This window comes from Corythoichthys intestinalis, chromosome 2, assembly GCF_030265065.1.
Source record: "Corythoichthys intestinalis isolate RoL2023-P3 chromosome 2, ASM3026506v1, whole genome shotgun sequence".
Lineage (NCBI taxonomy): Eukaryota > Metazoa > Chordata > Actinopteri > Syngnathiformes > Syngnathidae > Corythoichthys > Corythoichthys intestinalis.
The window spans coordinates 13,242,651-13,261,409 of record NC_080396.1 but is presented as its reverse complement, the minus strand read 5'-3'; the positions used below and the strand labels follow the sequence as shown (position 1 = coordinate 13,261,409).

The 18,759-nt window shown below is 40.1% G+C and overlaps 1 protein-coding gene across 2 annotated transcripts in view; it reads left to right on the top strand.

The window, feature by feature from the left end:
• The window catches only part of znf341 (zinc finger protein 341), a 42,642-nt gene extending 29,334 nt beyond the window's left edge, over nucleotides 1-13,308 (top strand). For both annotated transcript variants that reach the window (XM_057828280.1, XM_057828271.1), the window contains exons 12-16: nucleotides 1,782-1,878; nucleotides 7,334-7,466; nucleotides 7,545-7,656; nucleotides 7,716-7,786; nucleotides 12,444-13,308. In XM_057828280.1, the coding sequence (XP_057684263.1) occupies nucleotides 1,782-1,878; nucleotides 7,334-7,466; nucleotides 7,545-7,656; nucleotides 7,716-7,786; nucleotides 12,444-12,880 (850 nt within the window). In that variant the 3' untranslated portion in view covers nucleotides 12,881-13,308. The remainder of the gene's footprint in view (nucleotides 1-1,781; nucleotides 1,879-7,333; nucleotides 7,467-7,544; nucleotides 7,657-7,715; nucleotides 7,787-12,443) is intronic.
• Nucleotides 13,309-18,759: the final 5,451 nt, after the last annotated feature.

The following is an 18,759-nucleotide window of genomic DNA, read 5'->3' as shown; positions in this document are numbered from 1 at the left end:
TTGGTACCAGCTAAATATTATTCAAAATGTAATGATGGTGGAAGAAATTAGCATCTTGAATTTGAAACTATGTTCTCGGCGATTAGCCTCGCAATGATCTTAATTGTGGTTGTCAGCCCCAAACCCTCTAAATATATATTAAATGCATCTTACCAGATATAAAATGACTACTACATAATCCGTGGTAATCGTTTGGAGCCCAGTTTTCTCGTCGAATTGCAGCAGTCCATCTCCCTCTCCTCTCCGGGTCTCTCGGAATCCGGTAGAACTTCAAGTCTCTCCGTCTATCTCCTCTGTTATTGCAACCAACCGCCACACACGCCTTCATAATTTTGATTATTAATGTTAACGAGCAGAAAAACGCCATAATAGGAGGAATTTACGTAGCGGTAATGCGTCAAAACGACGAGTAGACGGACAATATGGCGCGGAGGCGTGGTTGTGATTTCATGTGAGTAGGGTCTATAGGCTAATGTTCCTATTGTTGAAAGCACAAAGGTGTGTAATAAACAACTAGCACATTTATATTTTGCATTTTGTTTTCTTACTGTACCGAAAATGAACCGAACCGTGACCTCAAAACCGAGGTACATGCCGAACTGAGATTTTTGTGTACTGTTACACCCCTAATATTTAATATGTAGAATAAAGAGGACAAATGCATCGACTTGCAAAGTAGCGGAGGAAGAGCAGCGTTTTTTCATCACAAATCTACTCAGGTAAAAAGTATGGCTAACTAAAACTATTCTTCGAAGTACATTTTTTCTCAAAAAGTTACTCAAGTAAATGTAACAGGGTACATGTAACGCGTGCCAATGCATCGATAATCGTTGTATCGCCATATCGCGAGATTGTTATCGTGAGTTTTGTATAACAAATCGTATCATGAGGTACCAAGAGGTTCCCACCCTGAGATCATACGTCAACCCCAAATTGTATTTATATTAGGCAGGTATTGTTCAGATTCAGTTTATTTGTCATTGTCAGGATAACAACAAAATTCAGATTGGAAAACTGCGATAAAAGGCGGACAAACGAAAATTCTTCCAATGGAGATTTCCATTAAGTAAATACTTGAAATTATAATTAGGGCTGTCAAAATTATCGTGTTAACGGGCGGTCATTAATTTTTTAAATTAATCACGTTAAAATATTTGAAGCATTTAACGCACATGCCCCGCTCAAACAGATTAAAATGACAGCACAGTGCAATGTTACTTGTTACTTGTGTTTTTTGGTGTTTTTTCGCCCTCTGCTGGCGCTTGGGTGCGACTGATTTTATGGGTTTCAGCACCACATGAGAATTGTGTAATTATTGACATCAACAATGGCGAGCTACTAGTTTAATTTTTGATTGAAAATTTTACAAATTTTATTAAAACGAAAACATTTAGAGGGGTTTTAATATAAAATTTCTATAACTTGTTCTAACATTTATCTTTTAAGTCTTTCTACCCATGGATCACTTTAACAGAATGTTAATAATGTTAATGCCATCTTGTTGATTTATTGTTATAATACCCTATGTTGAATGTATATATCAGTCTTGTGTCATCTTTCCATTCCAACAATAATTTACAGAAAAATATGGCATATTTTATAGATGGTTTGAATTGGGATTAATTACGATTAATTAATTTCTAAACTGTTATTAACTCGATAAAAAATTTTAATCGTTTGACAGCCCTAATTATAATTGCTTTAAGCAATTACGATCTTAGAATCACTCATTTCAGAGGTTAGCCTTTCTGAGTGTTTTCCCTCTCTGCACTTCTCTTCAGGTGTGTGAAATGTCAAAGCAGATATTCTACCCAAGAAGCTCTAGAACAACATCTTCTGACCGCTTCACACAACTTTCCTTGCCCACACTGTCAAAAGGTATGACTCACTCACTCAGTCAGTAGCATTCTTGTATCAAAACATTTACCTGAAAAGGGAATCGGTTTGTTTAAGATGCTATACCAGGGGTCCCCAAACTACGGCCCGCAGCCACATTTGGTCCGGCCCCCTGAACAACAAAAAAAAAAATTGTAAAAAAAAAAAAAAAAAAAAATTTTTTTTTTTCCCCCCCCAATAGAGTTATTTATGTCCTGGCTTTTTTCTGTGAAGAACTGAGCAATGGTTATTTGGTTATTATCTATTTAATTAATACAGTATTATTATATTATATTATATTACATGATATTATATTATATTATATTATATTCAGGGGTGCACATAAGTGGTCCGCACATGCGTACTGGACGTAGACAAACGCGCTGGCCCTCAACGGCTTCCATACGCTTTTGCGTACCGATGGCTGACCACTCTATTTGCGGCGGACACGAGAAAATAACTTCTCAAAATGTCGATGAGGCAGGCCACACTGAGTAATTACTTCCGTGTTCCCCCACCCCCGTCAAAAGACAGACAGACGACAGAGACGTCACCGGAGCTACCGAAAAAAAGGACTTTTGCTGAAAAGTGGCTACAGGAGGTACCATGGCTAGAAGCGAATGATGCTCGCACGGAAATGCGGTACAAAATGTGCCGTGAGAATCCCAATGTCGCCGATTAGAGCAACGCATTTTATGTAGGGTCAAAGAATTTCAGCCATCCAAACTTTGAAAAGCACGAAAAAAACAGAGCATGTGGCAATTAAGCAAACTATCGATGTCAAACAGGACCCCACTCGCCCTATGGACATGTGGCGGAATAGGGCGGAATAAAGGTAATGAACAGCGACATGCACTGACAAACATGTTTATGTGGGAGCCGCATAATGCCCTTTATTTTGAATTGGTGCTTTTATGTTTATTTCTTTACATTTCACTTCAAAGTAATGGCAATTTTGTTGTGCCAGTTGATGTTAATCAAGCATTAACTGTTAATATAATTAATCAAAGTTAATTGGCTCTAAGTAAAGCTTGTCATAAATTTATTGCATCAGGTGGGTCGGCTCTCAAGCTCAATGAGGACCAAGTCACATCTCCAGGTCCTCCTCTGAGAACCTGGGCAAAAAAATTATGTGCAACCCTGATTATATTATATTATATTATATTATATTATATTATATTATATTATTTTAAGGGCTGTCAAAGTTATCGCGTTAACGGGCGGTAATTAATTTTTTTCATTAATCACGTTAAAATATTTGACGCAATTAACGCATATGCCCCACTCAAACAGATTAAAATGACAGCAGTGTCATGTCCACTTGTTACTTGTGTTTTTTGTCTCCCTCTGCTGGCGCTTGGGTGCGACTGATTTTATGCACCATGAGCATTGTGTAATTCTTGACATCAACAATGGTGAGCTACTAGTTAATTTTTTTGATTGAAAATTTTACCAATGTTATTAAAACGAAAACATTAAGAGGGGTTTTAACATAAAATTTCTATAATTTGTACTAAAATCTATCTTTTAAGAACTACAAGTCTTTATCCAGGGATTGCTTTGACAGAATATTAATGTTAATGCCATCTTGTTGATTTATTGTTATAATAAACAAATACAGTACTTATGTACAGTATGTTGAATGTATATATCCGTCTTGTGTCTTATCTTTCCATTCCAACAATAATTTACAGAAAAATAAGGCATATTTTAGAGATGTTTGAATTGCGATTAGTTACGATTAATTTTTAAGCTGTGATTAACTCGCTTAAAAATTTTAATCGTTTGACAGCCCTAATTATATTATATTATACTATATTATATTATATCATTTTTATTTTATTTACTTTGGTTCCGTGAAGAATCCAGAAAGGGTTATTTGATTGTGGCTTTCTGAAAAACAATACATTTTTACATTTAGGCACTCATGCAATCGTCACACTTTTTCTGTTACAAACAGACCCCGGCCCCTCATCAGAGAAGAGAAGGGTTATGTGGCCCTCACAGGAAAAAGTTTGGGGACCCCTGTGCTATACGGAGTTTGTCACTTCTTTGTACTCACGACTACCAAAAGCGTAACTGCAGCCTGTGTTAAGCTCGCGCATGCTTGCATGAGCATGCACATAAAGCAACAAGAGATTGGCCCATCAAATTGATGCCAGAAATTAGTATAAAATCTTAAGTGGGATAGAAAAGTGTTTTTGCCAAGCAAAAACAAGGCAGAGGCTTAATGAAAAGGCTTTTTGGGGCAAACTAAGTTAAAGGGAACCAAGAACAAAAAGAGTTGTAGTTCTTAAAAGATAAATGTTAGTGTGAGTAATAATATTTTGCTATTCAAACCCCTCGTGATGTTTTTGTTTTGATAAAATTTGGAAAATTAGTTTTACCGTAAACTTTGGACTATAAGGCGCACCTGACTATAAGCTGCCAATCACCAAATTTGACACGAAAATGGCATTTGTTCATAGATAAGTCGCACTGGACTATAAGCCGCAGCTGTCTTCACTGTATTTTGGGATATAGTGGGGCAAATGAGTATTTAGTCAACCACCAATTGTCCTACTTGAAAAGATTAGAGAGGCCTGTAATTGTCAACATGGGTAAACCTCAACCATGAGAGACAGAATGTGGGAAAAAAACAGAAAATCACATTGTTTGATTTTTAAAGAATTTATTTCCAAATTAGAGTGGAAAATAGGTATTTCGTCACCTAGAAACAAGCAAGATTTCTGGCTGTCAAAAAGGTCTAACTCCTTCTAACGAGGCTCCACTCATTACCTGTATTAATGGCACCTATTTTAACTCATTATCGGTATAAAGACATTTGTCCACAACTTCAGTCAGTCACACTCCAAGCCAAACCAAGACCAAAGAGCTGTCAAAGGACACCAGAGACAAAATTGTAAACCTGCACCAGGCTGGGAAGACTGAATCTGCAATAGACCCTACCCACCGACGTCACAAAATCACGTGCTCGCTGTATTGTTCCGCCCCCTTGTCCGTCATTTTGTGTCTGTATTATCAATGGTCTCAATTGATCGAGCAATTTATAATGCATTTCATGGAAGACCCGGTGCTTTCGGATGCCGTAAACTCACTTGATGCGTTGCATAAAAGGCGTTATGTGGAAAAGCTTCAGTTTATCCATTCGCCAGATCCATATTTGATGCCTAAATCGATGTTTTTCGACCCTCTGTCTCCGCCGTATTTGCCTGACATCTGCTAGCTACCCTGATATGTACAACTATCTTGTCCACACAAAATCAGCCTATTCTCACGAAAGTTTGAAAAACTTTAAGAGCTTGGAGGCTTATAAATACTTCGTTGCTGGTTGGGTGAAACAGGTCCTCGTCCACGAAAATTCGGCAGGAATCTATCTTGTGCTTGGAAAGGTGAGTTACGAAATTTTCAATTCAAAATCTTTTGTTCTTGCTAACATCCACTGTCAAGTCTAATGTATTTCATGTCATTTGTCAATGGAGCTAGGGCTTATAATGTTTATATGGTTTAGCGATAGCACTCTCACTACATACATACGTGTATGTTGTCGGCGATTAGCCTAGCAATGATCTTAATTGTGGTTGTCAGCCCAAAACCCTCTAAATATATATTAAATGCATCTTACCAGATATAAAATGACTACTACATAATCTGTGGTAATCGTTTGGAGCCCAGTTTTCTCGTCGAATTGCAGCAGCCCATCTCGCTCTCTCCTCTCCGTGTCTCTCGGAATCCGGTAGAACTTCAAGTCTCTCCGTCTATCTTCTCTGTTATTGCAACTGACCGCCACACACGCCTTCACCATTTTGATTATTAATGTTAACGAGCAGAAAAACACGCCGTAAATAGGAGGAATGTACGTAGCCGTAACAGGTCAACACGATGTGTTGACGGACAATTGGGCGGCACCAGTCAGGAGAGCGGAGTTGTGACGTCACGTGGGTAGGGTTTATAGGTAAAACGCATGGTGTTAAGAAATCAACTGTGGGAGCAATTATTAGAAAATGGAAGACATACAAGACCTAGTGAATGACCTACAGAGAGCTGGGACCACAGGAACAAAGGCTACTATCAGTAACACAATCCACCGCCAGGGACTTAAATCCTGCACTGCCAGACGTGTCCCCCTACTGAAGAAAATACACATCCAGGCCTGTCTGCGGTTCACTAGAGAGGATTTGGATGATCCAAAAGAGGACTGGGAGAATGTGTTATGGTCAGATGAAACAGAAATAGAACTTTTTGGCAGAAACACAGGTTCTCGTGTTTGGAGGAGAAAGAATACTGAATTGCATCCGAAGAACACCATGCCCACTGTGAAGCATGGGGGTGGAAACATCATGCTTTGGGGCTGTTTTTCTGCAAAGGGACCAGGACGACCGATCTGTGTAAAGGAAAGAATGAATGGCGCCATGTATCGAGAGATTTTGAGTGAAAATCTCCTTCCATCAGCAAGAGCATTGAGGATCAGATGTGGCTGGGTCTTTCAGCATGACAATGATCCCAAACACACAGCCAGGGCAACAAAGGAGTGGCTTCGTAAGAAGCATTTCAAGGTGCTGGAGAGGCCTAGCCAGTCTCCAGATCTCAACAACATAGAAAATCTGTGGAGGGAGTTGAAAGTCCGTGTTGCCCAATGACAGCCCCAAAACATCACTGCTCTCGAGGAGATCTGCATGGAGGAATGGGCCAAAATACCAGCAACAGTGTATGAAAAGCTTCTGAACAGTTACAGAAAACATTTGGCCTCTGTTATTGCCAACAAAGGGTACATAACAAAGTATTGAGATGAACTTTTGGTATTGACCAAATACTTATTTTCCACCCTGATTTGCAAATAAATTCTTTAAAAATCAAACAATGTAATTTTCTGTTTTTTTTCCCACATTCTGTCTCTCATGGTTGAGGTTTACCCATGTTGACAATTACAGGCCTCTCTAATATTTTCAAGTGGGAGATCTTGCACAATTAGTGGTTGACTAAATACTTATTTGCCCCACTGTACGATGTTGGGAACTCATACCACAGCTCTGTAACAAAACAATCTGACCGGAAGCAGAATATGACAAAATCATGCCAATTCTAGCTTCGCTTGCTAGCTAGCACAGCTTTTCTCCCAGTCCAGCCTAACCGTGTCATCACCCCAGCGTGCATTGCGCGCGTAAAACATGGCGCCCTCTGTAGGTCAAAACATGTACTAAATAATATAGATTTTTAAATCAATGGCAATAATATGAGTTTCTAACAACATATTTTAGTAAAAGAGAACAACTTATTGTAGCCTACAAGTCTTTAAGTCCGAGGTCCCCTTTAAAATATCGGGACTCTTTGTACTCATCAGTGCATTTGTTGGTGGACCATCCATGGAGTAGAAGTTTCTTTTTTTTTTTTTTTTTTTTTTAATTAACACTAAAATTCCATATAGTACCTTTAACCTTTTGTCCACTGCGCTTCTCAGGTGTTCCCGTGCGAGAGATACTTTCGACGCCATCTCCCCACTCATGGCGTTGGAGGGAGGTTCAAGTGTCACATCTGTAAGAAGGTCTTTAAGACAGAACACTACCTCAAACTGCACACGAGAATTCACTCAGGTGGGGGAAGACTTGCTAAGGATTAGCAATTACTGTGAGACATAATAGCTATAAGTTACACGCCGCTATATTTTCCAGGGGAAAAGCCGTTTAAATGCTCCGTGTGTGAGGCCACTTTCAACAGGAAGGACAAAGTCAAGCGCCACATGCTCATCCACGAACCCTTCAAAAAATACAAGTGTCCTTTCAGGTAAGACCAAAAGTCAAAAGATTCTTGATATTTTTTCAACTTGCTTCTTTCCCATTTAGGACTCATGTAGGCTGTACCAAAGAATTCAACAGACCTGACAAGCTAAAGGCACACATTTTGTCACATTCAGGTCAGTAATCTTTGCGCACGACATGCATTTAGGCATGTGCCGGTTACCGGTTTCACGGTTTACTGTGGTGTGAAAACGTCGCCGTTTCAAACCCACAAACATTTTTCATCACACTGTAGTACGGTATTCGCTAGAGATGTGATGCCGATTGATCAGGTCCGATCACGTCATTTTCAAAGTATCGGAATCGGTAAAAAAATATCGGACATGCCTTTTTTTTAATATATATATTTTTTAAACTGAATCGTTTTCTAATTGTATTTAACGTTACAGACAAAATGTCTTACACTCATCCAGAGTCTTTAATTTTGGCTTAAAGTGGGGCTGTCAAATTTATCGCGTCAACGGCGTTAATAATATTAAAATATTTAACGCAATTAACGCATGCGCTGCATTACCCACTCACGCATTGACGCGTTAAATCTATAATGGCACCGTATTACGTATACATTGAACTAAAAGGCAACGTGAAATGAGTAGAGAGAATTTTGGCAGCCTTTGAAGCCTTTTTTTAATTGGCTAAAGCCTTACAATCCCTCTCTCAACGATCAGAAATATTGTGGGAAGCAGTGTGGGGAAGAAAGGTGGTAGTTGATCTTTTTCTTAACACCTATTTTATTTCCCAACACTGAGAAAATATATCAATTGGTACTAGGCCTGAACGATATTGGGAAAAACTATTGCTGCGATTTTTTTTGGGTTTGCGATATATTGCGATATTATATTGCGATATTAAAAAACATTTATATATATTTTTTTCAAGATATTTTCACAAGATGACTTAAATAGCTGTTTGGAAAGACTTTAGATCACCACAGTGTACAGTCATCCCTTGTTTTTTGCGGTTAATGGGGACCAGAACCCGCCGCGATAAGTGAAAAACCGCAAAGTAGCCCACCCCCCCATTTAATTTTTTTTTTTTTGTGTGTGTGTTTTTTGTGCCCAATGTATTTATTCAGATTTAGCATTGGAAAGAGATACATACAGGTAGACCCAAAAAAAAGTTTACACTCAGTTGACTGCTTGTTTAAAAGCCATTGAAACATATCTAAATAGGTTGTCATGCTTAAGTGATTCATTAATCACTCAATGCAGCTGGTAATCTCTCGTCTCTACAATTCCTGTGCTTCTGCTGAAAATGAAGAAAACTTTAGCTGTACCTGAATTGCTGCGTGCCGGTCTGACACCTACTGAGATTAAAGCAAATCTGAGAATATCCAGATGTGCAGTCTACAAAGTTAAAAAGAAGCTGAAAGATATTGGAACAGCCTCACGAAAACCTGGGTCTGGAAGTGCCGATCTGTGCCGACCAAAAAGTTGATCGACAAGGTGATATGTGGCCACCCCAGAGTCCAGATCTCAATCCCCTGGATTATAGCATATGGGCAACTGTGGAGGACAGTGCCTGTAAGAATCCACAAACTGCTGTGGCAGCCTCGGAGAGGTCCATTGTTAGATCTTGGGAAAAGATGACAGCATCCTACATTAAGCGTTCCGCAGGCGCCTGGAGGCTGTTGTGACACTTAAGGGAGGACACTAGAGCTGAAACGAGTACTCGAGCAACTCGAGTAACTCGAGTTTAAAAACTGATCCGAGTAATTTTATTCACCTCGAGTAATCGTTTATTTTGACAGCTCTAAGCATCACGTTTTGCTAGGACTACTTTTAATGCGGGACAACGCGCTGTCACGTGCGGAGAGGAAGAAGGGAAAAAAAAAAAAACTTACCGCAGCCGACAGCCGCCACAAACGACGCCGACGTTGCTAAATACTAGCCCGCACAATGCTACATTGGTAACAGGCAGCGTCTGGCGTGTCTCATTGAGATCACATGTATGTTGAACTAGATGCGCATTGACAGACTCGGCCGCGTCTGGGCAGCGTTTGTAAACAGCCGCCATCTTAAAGCAGTACAGCGCTAAGCGCTAATAAAGAGCGCTAATAAAGAGCGCTAAGCGCTAATAAATAAGATTAACGTTACTGTCGCTACTAGCTCACGGAACGTTAGCCCTGCGGAGGGCTAGGTTTCAATTAATTATGACCACTGTCGATGCGTGGCTAACGTGTCTTACATACAGGCTTTAACATAACATAGCATTGTGGAGTGATGAGGGTGTAAAATAAAAACGTAATCATGCTAACTATCAATTTTAGCTCAGTAGTCATTGCTGGATAAAACACCAAGTAGCACTGGTCCCTAATGTGCTCCAATACAGCCTGTATCATACATTTATTTTGAACACTGCAAAAACTCAAAATCCTATCAGGACTTACAGTTTAGACTAACTTAAAACTTAACTAGAACTTAAAAATGGCTTGACACAATGAGAAATTCAATTGAAACACGTGGGAAAAAAACTTTTAAGTGATGTGTGTTATCAAGCGTAACGGCATTTTTAGGTAAGATATATATATATATACATTAATAAGATCTAAAAGTTTTTTGAGTGAAAGCAGTGAATTAGTCTTTTTTTTTTATTCTAGTTACACCTGAGATGCAATTGTTGGCTGTTTTCAACAATATACAACGAAAATAAAGACATTGATTGACTGAAAATGGTTCAAGATTAGATGAAATGTCTTGTTTTCTCATGTATATGTATAATTGCTCTTCACCTAAAAATATATTTGTTTTATCCGATTACTCGATTAATCGATAGAATTTTCAGTCGATTACTCGATTACTAAAATATTCGATAGCTGCAGCCCTAGAGGACACATTGAAAAATAGAGTGTACTGTACATGTTCTTTACAATAATGTATAATTTGTGATTCAATTCTAATTCTAAGATGAATAAACATGGCATTTAAGTTGTATTATGGCAGTGTAAACTTTTTTTTGGGTCACCGTGTATAAGACATGTTTTTTTCTCACCCCCCCACCCCCAAAGTGATTTAAAAAATGTATAAAAATAAATGTTTTTTAAGCACTTCAAATTTCATAATTATGATAAGTTTTAAACATAACTGTCCAACCAAATCATTTTTGAACAAGAAAAAAGTACTGTAGCAGATGAATGATTGGCTTTATTAAATGCTTCTGTTTATCTACTTTAGCTGTGATCGTTGAAGTGACATGTAGAAATTTCAAACTCCTCATGGTCACTTCTGGCATTTAAATGTCTCCAACGTCCCCACAGTACACACATTCATTCCAGCGCGGCTTCCTTGCAACTGTTTAACAAGTTCAACGATGATTGACAGATGCCCGTGTGAAGTCTGCTTCTTTGGCCAGATCAAAGCCATTGTTGTGCCGCAGTGACTGAGAGGATCAAAAGGCTGGGAGAGGGAGGGTAGGAGGCTGTGCGCAGACCAGAAAGTGAGGCGTATGTGGATCAAAAAAAAGAAAAACTATCGCACGTGCTTGCGATGGGACTATTGCGCACACGCACATCGCGATGGCGATGTTTAAACGATATATCGTTCAGGCTTAATTGGTACCATTACACACAGTCATGGTTGCACTTCCCATCATGCATTAGGGCAGAAGTTAAATGGCTGAATTATAATTTACTGAAAGCTCCTAAAAATCCACTGGTTGCTAATATTTAGTCACAATATACAAAGTCACATTTGTCCTTTAAGAATTACAAGTCTTTCTATCCGTGGATCCCTCTCACAGAAAGAATGTTAATAATGTAAATGCCAGCTTGAGGATTTATTGTCATAATAAACAAATACAGTACTTATGGACTGTATGTTGAATGTATATATTCGTCCGAGTTTTATTCATTTTTTTCTTAATGCATTGCCAAAATGTTTATGATTGGGAAAAAATATCGGGAATGATTGGAATTGAATCGGGAGCACAAAAAAAAAGCAATCGGATCGCGAAATATCGGGATTGGCAGATACTCAAACTAAAACGATCGGGATCGGATCGGGAGCGAAAAAAACATGATCGGAACAACCCCAGTTAAAATATTTGACGCAATTAACGCACTTGCCCCGCTCAAACAGATTAAAATGACAGCACAGTGCAATGTTACTTGTTACTTGTGTTTTTTGGAGTTTTGTCGCCCTCTGCTGGCGCTTGGGTGCGACTGATTTTATGGGCTTAAGCACCCATGAGCATTGTGTAATTATTGACATCAACAATGGCGGGCTACTAGTTTATTTTTTGATTGAAAATTTAACAAATTTTATTCAAACAAAAAAATGAAGAGGGGTTTTAATATAAAATTGATACAACTTGTACTAACATTTATCTTTTAAGAACTACAAGTCTTTCTATCAATGGATCGCTTTAACAGAACGTTAATAATGTTAATGCCATCTTGTTGATTTATTGTTATAATAAAGAAATACAGTACTACTTATGTATCGTATGTTGAATGTATATATCCATCTTGTGTCTTATCTTTCCGTTCCAACAATAATTTACAGAAAAATATGGCATGTTTTATAGATGGTTTGAATTACGATTAATTTTTAAGCTGTAATTAACTCGATTAAAATTTTTAATCATCTGACAGCCCTAGTATGTTTGTCTCAATTTATTATGAGCACAATAATCTTGCACAGGACCAAATTCTTTATATCACATAGTTGTGCCCACTAATGAAGTTTATGTATGTGAACCACCATTTACTCACTGTGGAATAATTGCCTTTTTCATCTTCTCCATGCTTATCTGGTCTAAACTGGTTCCTCTTAGGTATCAAGCCCTTCAAGTGCGTCATCTGTCAGAAGGCGTTCAGTCGCAGGGCACACATGCTGGAGCACCAGCAGTCGCACACAGACAATTATCGCTTCCGGTGCTCCGCCTGCAACAAAGGTTTCTCCAGACAGAGTTACTACAGAGACCACAAATGTTCAGGGCCGGGGAACGGCAAGGTGCACGAAGGAGAGAACGCGGTGGAAGACAACGAGCGGGACGGAGGAGACGAGCGAGCGGTGACGAGGAGCTGCGGCCGGCTCACGAGGCAGGCCAAGAGGTTAAGGACCACTGGACACGAGGCTAGGGAAGAAGACAACCGGGAGGAGACGGGAACAGACGAGGGAGAGCGGGACTCGGCAGATGAGGGGAGTCGAGCTACCTCGGCAATGGCCGCCATGGAAGTTGAGTCTCTAGAAAGGGATGCAACGCAGTAAATCGAGGGCCACTTTCCTCCTTTGTATGGTGTTTTACATTAAAACATTTTACCTACGCACACACGTTGTGTTATCTTGTTCTGTATGACATGCAATGCAAAACATGTTTTTCCCTTGCGTGATTGTATTGAGTACAATAAATTTGGATTAATCAGTTAAAAAAACCATAATAATACTGCAATAATGTTGGTTTTTGAAAAGATGAACCCAACACAAAAAGTACAATTTTCAGGAAAAGAAACCCATCTTTACTTTCATCTGGTTTAGAAACTAACTGACGCCCTCTTGTGGGCAAGAGAAGAAGAGAAATACTGTACCAGTACATTTTGCAAACAGCATATTTGGTTGCCAGAAAAAGACTGCAGGCAGATACAGTGGGGCAAATAAGTATTTAGTCAACCACTAATTGTGCAAGTTCTCCCACTTGAAAATATTAGAGAGGCCTATAATTGTCAACATGGGTAAACCTCAACCATGAGAGACAGAATGTGGAAAAAACCCCAGAAAATCAGTTTGATTTTTAAAGAATTAATTCGCATATCATGGTGGAAAATAAGTATTTGGTCAATAGCAAAAGTTCATCTCAATACTTTGTTATGTACCCTTAGTTGGCAATAACAGAGGCCAAACGTTTTCTGTAACTCTTCACAAGCTTTTCACACACTGTTGCTAGTATTATGGTCCATTCCTCCATACAGATCTCCTCTAGAGCAGTGATGTTTTGGGGCTGTCGTTGGGCAACACTGACTTTCAACTCCCTCCACATCCCGTGGCGTCAAAATGATAAGAACGGTGAGAAAAAATCCCAGAAGCACACGGGGGAACCTAGAGAATGACCTACAGAGAGCTGGGACCACAGTAACAAAGGCTACTATCAGTACCACAATGCACCGCCAGGGACTCAAATCCTGCACTGCCAGACGTGTCCCCCTGCTGAAGAAAGTACACGTCCAGGCCTGTCTGCGGTTCGCTAGAGAGCATTTGGATGATCCAGAAGAGGACTGGGAGAATGTGTTATGATCAGATGAAACCTAAATAGAACTTTTTGGTAGAAACAGGTTCTCGTTTTTGGAGGAGAAAGAATACTGAATTGTATCCAAAGAACACCATACTCACTGTAAAGCATGGGGGTGGAAACCTCATGCTTTGGGGCTGTTTTTCTGCAAAGGGATCAGGACGACTGATCTGCGTAAAGGAAAATGAATGGGGCCATGTATCGAGAGATTTTGAGTGAAAATCTCTTTCCATCAGCAAGGGCATTGAAGATGGGACGTGGCTGGGTCTTTCCACATGACAATGATTCCAAACACACAGTCAGGGCAACAAAGGAGTGGCTTCATAAGAAGCATTTCAAGGTCTTGGAGTGGCCTAGCCAGTCTCCAGATCTCAACCCCATAGAAAATCTGTGGAGGGAGTTGAAAGTTCATGTTGCCCAAAGACAGCCCCAAAACATCACTGCTCTAGAGGAGATCTGCATGGAGGAATGGGCCAAAATACCAGCAACAGTGTGTGAAAAGCTTGTGAAGAGTTACAGAAAACGTTTGGCTTCCGTTATTGCCAACAAAGGATACATAAAGAAGTATTAAAATGAACTTTTGGTGTTGACCAAATACTTATTTTCCACCATGATTTGCAAATACTTTAAAAATTAAACAATGTGATTTTCTGTTTTTTTTTCTCCACATTCTGTCACTCATGGTTGAGGTTTACCCGTGTTGACAATTACAGGCCTCTCTAATATTTTCAAGTGGGAGAACTTGAACAGTTAGTGGTTGACTAAATACTTATTTGCCCCACTGTATGTAATGTGTCATAATACAATTTAATGTGTTGACTGATGTAAATATACGTTTTAAACCCAATCAAAAAGAATAGCAAAAAATTATATACAGTTTTACCTTCACTTGTGAACTCTTGTGAATGCTTTTTATGCAGCCACTCTTTGGTCAGCTTGGCTATGTGCTTCAGATCATTGTCATGTTGGAGGATCCAGCCACGACTCATTTTCAAGTCTCTGACTGAGGAAAGGAGGCTGTGGCTCAAAATTCTGACCGTACATTTCACCATTCATCCTCTGCTTTACAGAGTACAGTCGTCCTGTCCCAGTTGCCGAAAAGCAGCCCCAAAGCATGAGGTTCCCACGCCCATATTTCACAGTGGGGATGGTGTTCTTGGGATTGTACTCATCCTTCTTTTTCCCTCCACACACGATGAGGAAAGTTTGCACCGAAAAGTTTTCCTTTGGTCTCATCTGACCACATGACTTTCTCCCATGATCCCTCTGCAACATTCAGATGTTCCCTGGCAAACTTCAGACGGGCCTTTACATGTACTGGCTTCAACAGGGGAGCAATGCATGATTTTAAACCATTGCACCATAGTGTTCTACAGCCAGTAGCCTTTGAAACTGTGCATCCAGCTCTCTTCAGGTCATTGAACAGCTCCTGCCGTGTAGTTCTAGGCTAAGCCCTCACTTTTCTCATCAAGAGTGTAGTGTTGTATCGGTCGCGAACGATTCGTTCTTTTTGAACGAATTGTTTTGGTGAACGAGACCGAACTAATCATCATCTGCACTGATTCGTTCTATGAAGGTGGTGCTTGTTCGCTGCGTGGGAGGGCGTTGAGCAAGCGGCAGCGTCTTCTGACATCGCACACGACCAATCAGACGCCAGCCTCATCGCGGGCAGGGGAGGGACCGGAAACAGAATCAGGGCGTTTGTCACTCACGTCCACGTGTGGCCAATAAGCAGCCAGCGTGCAGGCAGGGGGGCAAGACTGAGTTTTGTCACTTCCCGTTCAGTGACTCGGTCCTCCGGTTCCTGACCTAGCTTGCTGCTAACTTGATTTTCCAGTAATGACTATGCGGTGAATGAATCAGAAAATGAAAGGAAATGACTTTGTCACATATTTGTTAACGTGGAGCCTATCAAATGCTGCTCAAACAGACAAAAACACCACACAAATCTAGCGAGCATTGTTTAGAGTAGTACTTTTCTCAACAAACTCGTGACTGCCTATGACGACATACTATCAAATTTACAGTAATTTAAAACACGGGTAGCTACGAGGCAAGCAAAAGCTGAGCTGCGGTCGCGTGACGGCAGTGAAGCGGGCAGAGAACTGTCACTATATGGAGGCTTCATGGCAGCGATATTTACCTCATATGTGCACAGAAAAAAATATTTAGTATGATCACCATAATACTGATTTGCAATGAAACTGTATATACATGTCAAATTTTCCCCGAGTGTTTTATTTTTTTTTTTCGTGTCAGCGTGTCGGGTGTTGGTTGGTTTGACAAATTATGTCAATCCGTCCATCATGTGCTACTCAAGCGCCCAAAACAACGCACGCAGACACGGGAGATGTCGCAATATGTCTACATTTTTCTTAACAGACTAATGAGAGTAGAAAGGCGACATCGTAAAGAGCTAACAATTATTTCTCGTCAGCATTTGACGATCTGAGATGCGGGGACGACAGGGGAGCTGACCGGATTATTTTATTTATTAATACCAGTGCAAAAAAACAATATGATCACCATAATACTGATTTGCAATGAAACTGTATATACATGTAATTTTTTTCCGAGTGTTTTTTTTTCTTTCTTCGTGTCAGGTGTTGGTTGGTTTGACAAATTATGTCAATCCGTCCATCATGTGCTACTCAAGCGCCCAAAAACAAAGCACGCGGACACGGGAGATGTCGCAATATGTCTACATTTTTCTTAACAGACTAATGAGAGTAGAAAGGCGACATCGTAAAGAGCAAACAATTATTTCTCGTCAGCATTTGACGATCTGAGATGCGGGGACGACAGGGGAGCTGACCGGATGATTTTATTTATTAATACCAGTGCAAAAATTCAACACGATCATCTTAATACTAAAAAACAAAAATACAACAGAGCGAGATGTAAATATGATGTGTTGGTCGTTCCATATTCAGAAATTAAACTTTCGATGTATTTTTATTTTCGTGACAGCAAACATGCTGTATATGTATGTGTGATCAAGAACCTGCTAAAGAAAGTCCGTGCGCCCCCGCCCCTACTCCCCTCACAAAAGGAAAATGTTTAACCGTGTCCTAAATCGAAATGCAAGCACGAGCCATGACTTTGAGCCCATAGAACTAGGACAGACGACGCGGAAGTTCTCCCTCGCTTTTGCAGCAGCAGGAGGGAGACAAGGCTGTCTGTGAAAGCAGAATGATACCGCCTGTCACTCATTTCTGAAACTACGACGAGTGGTCAATGTGGAAGAGAGGGAGGGACCAAGCAATGTCACTTCCCGTTCAGTTATACTGCGAAGCGGTCTTTGGTGATTCGTTCGGCAACGTCACTTCCCGTTCAGTAACCGAACGATTCGTTTGGGCGGGGAGGGAGATGAGGGGGGCGAACGATTCGTTGAACGATTTGTTTGAACGAATCTTTTTACTGAACGAACCGGAATGGATTCGTTTGCTCAAGTGAACGACAAATCTCGTCACTACAAGAGTGATGCCCCACGAGGAGAGATTTTACATGGAGCCCCAGTCCGAAGTAGATTATCAGTCATGTTTAGCCTTTTCCATTTTCTAACAATTGCTGCAAATGTTGATTTATTCTCACTCAGCTGCTTTCCAATTTTTCCATTGCCTTTTCCAGCTTTGTGGAGCTCAACAATTTTTTCTATGGTGTCTTTCGAAAGCTCTCTGGTCTTGCCTATGGTAGCAGTTGGATTATGACTGACTGTAAGGAGCACAGGTGACAATAATTAGCTCAAACAGGTGGCGGGTGGTAAAGGTGGCCTTTTTTTTTTTATGGTAGACTGACAACTTTTTACATGTCATAATTATTGCGGATTCTCAGGGACACAAATACTTGTGAACCCCAGTAAATTACAAATAAATTACAGTCCCTGACAAAAGTCTTGTCGCTTATCCATTTTGTAAACACAGTTTATAATAATCTGACTTTTAATTATTCAACTGGTTTCAGAAATGGCTGATATGAAAGTTTCAGACTATTTATGTTAGCTTCCACCCTGCAGCTCTCTCGCACACCCCCATACTGGATGTAACCCTAGACCATGATTGTGCCACCACCAAACTTCACAGTTTTATGGCAAAAAGTGGATTTTTCAGATGAATCTTCCATTGAATTACACCAGTCGCCGCAAATATTGCAGGAGACCTACTGGAACCCGCATGGATCCGAGATTCACTCAGAAAACAGTGAAGTTTGGTGGTGGCAAAACCATGTTCTGGGGTTACATCCAGCACGGGGGTGTGTGAGAGATCTGCAGGGTTGAAGGCAACATAAATAGTCTGAAATATCAACAAATCTTAGCTGCCTCTTACATTCCTAACCATAAAAAGGGACAAATTCTGCAGCAGGATGGTGCTCCATTGCATACTTCAATCAAGATCCTCCAGGACTGGCCAGCCCAGTCACCAGACATGAACAAGATGAAAAAGGAAGCATGGAAGACGAAACCCAAGAATGTTGATAAACTCTGGGAGGCATGCAAGACTGCTTTCTTTGATGTTCCTGATGACTTCATCAATAAATTGTATGAATCCTTGCCGAACCGCATGGATGCAGTCCTTCAAGCCCATGGAAGTCGTACAAAATATTAAATTTGGATCTCACAGCACCACCACTACTTACTTCGGTTATGTCATGTAACATATTTTTGTATTTGAAGGAGTGCTGCAACGATTAATCGATTAACTCGAGTATTCGATTAGAAAAAAAAGATTTGAATTAAATTTTGCTGCTTCGAATATTCGTTTAATTATTGTGTCGTTGTAATAGTTTATTTTAAAGCGTTTGCATTCAGTTTTACTGATTTGAGTGGATACACTGCCCTCGAGTCTGCCTCATTTCACATGGCTGA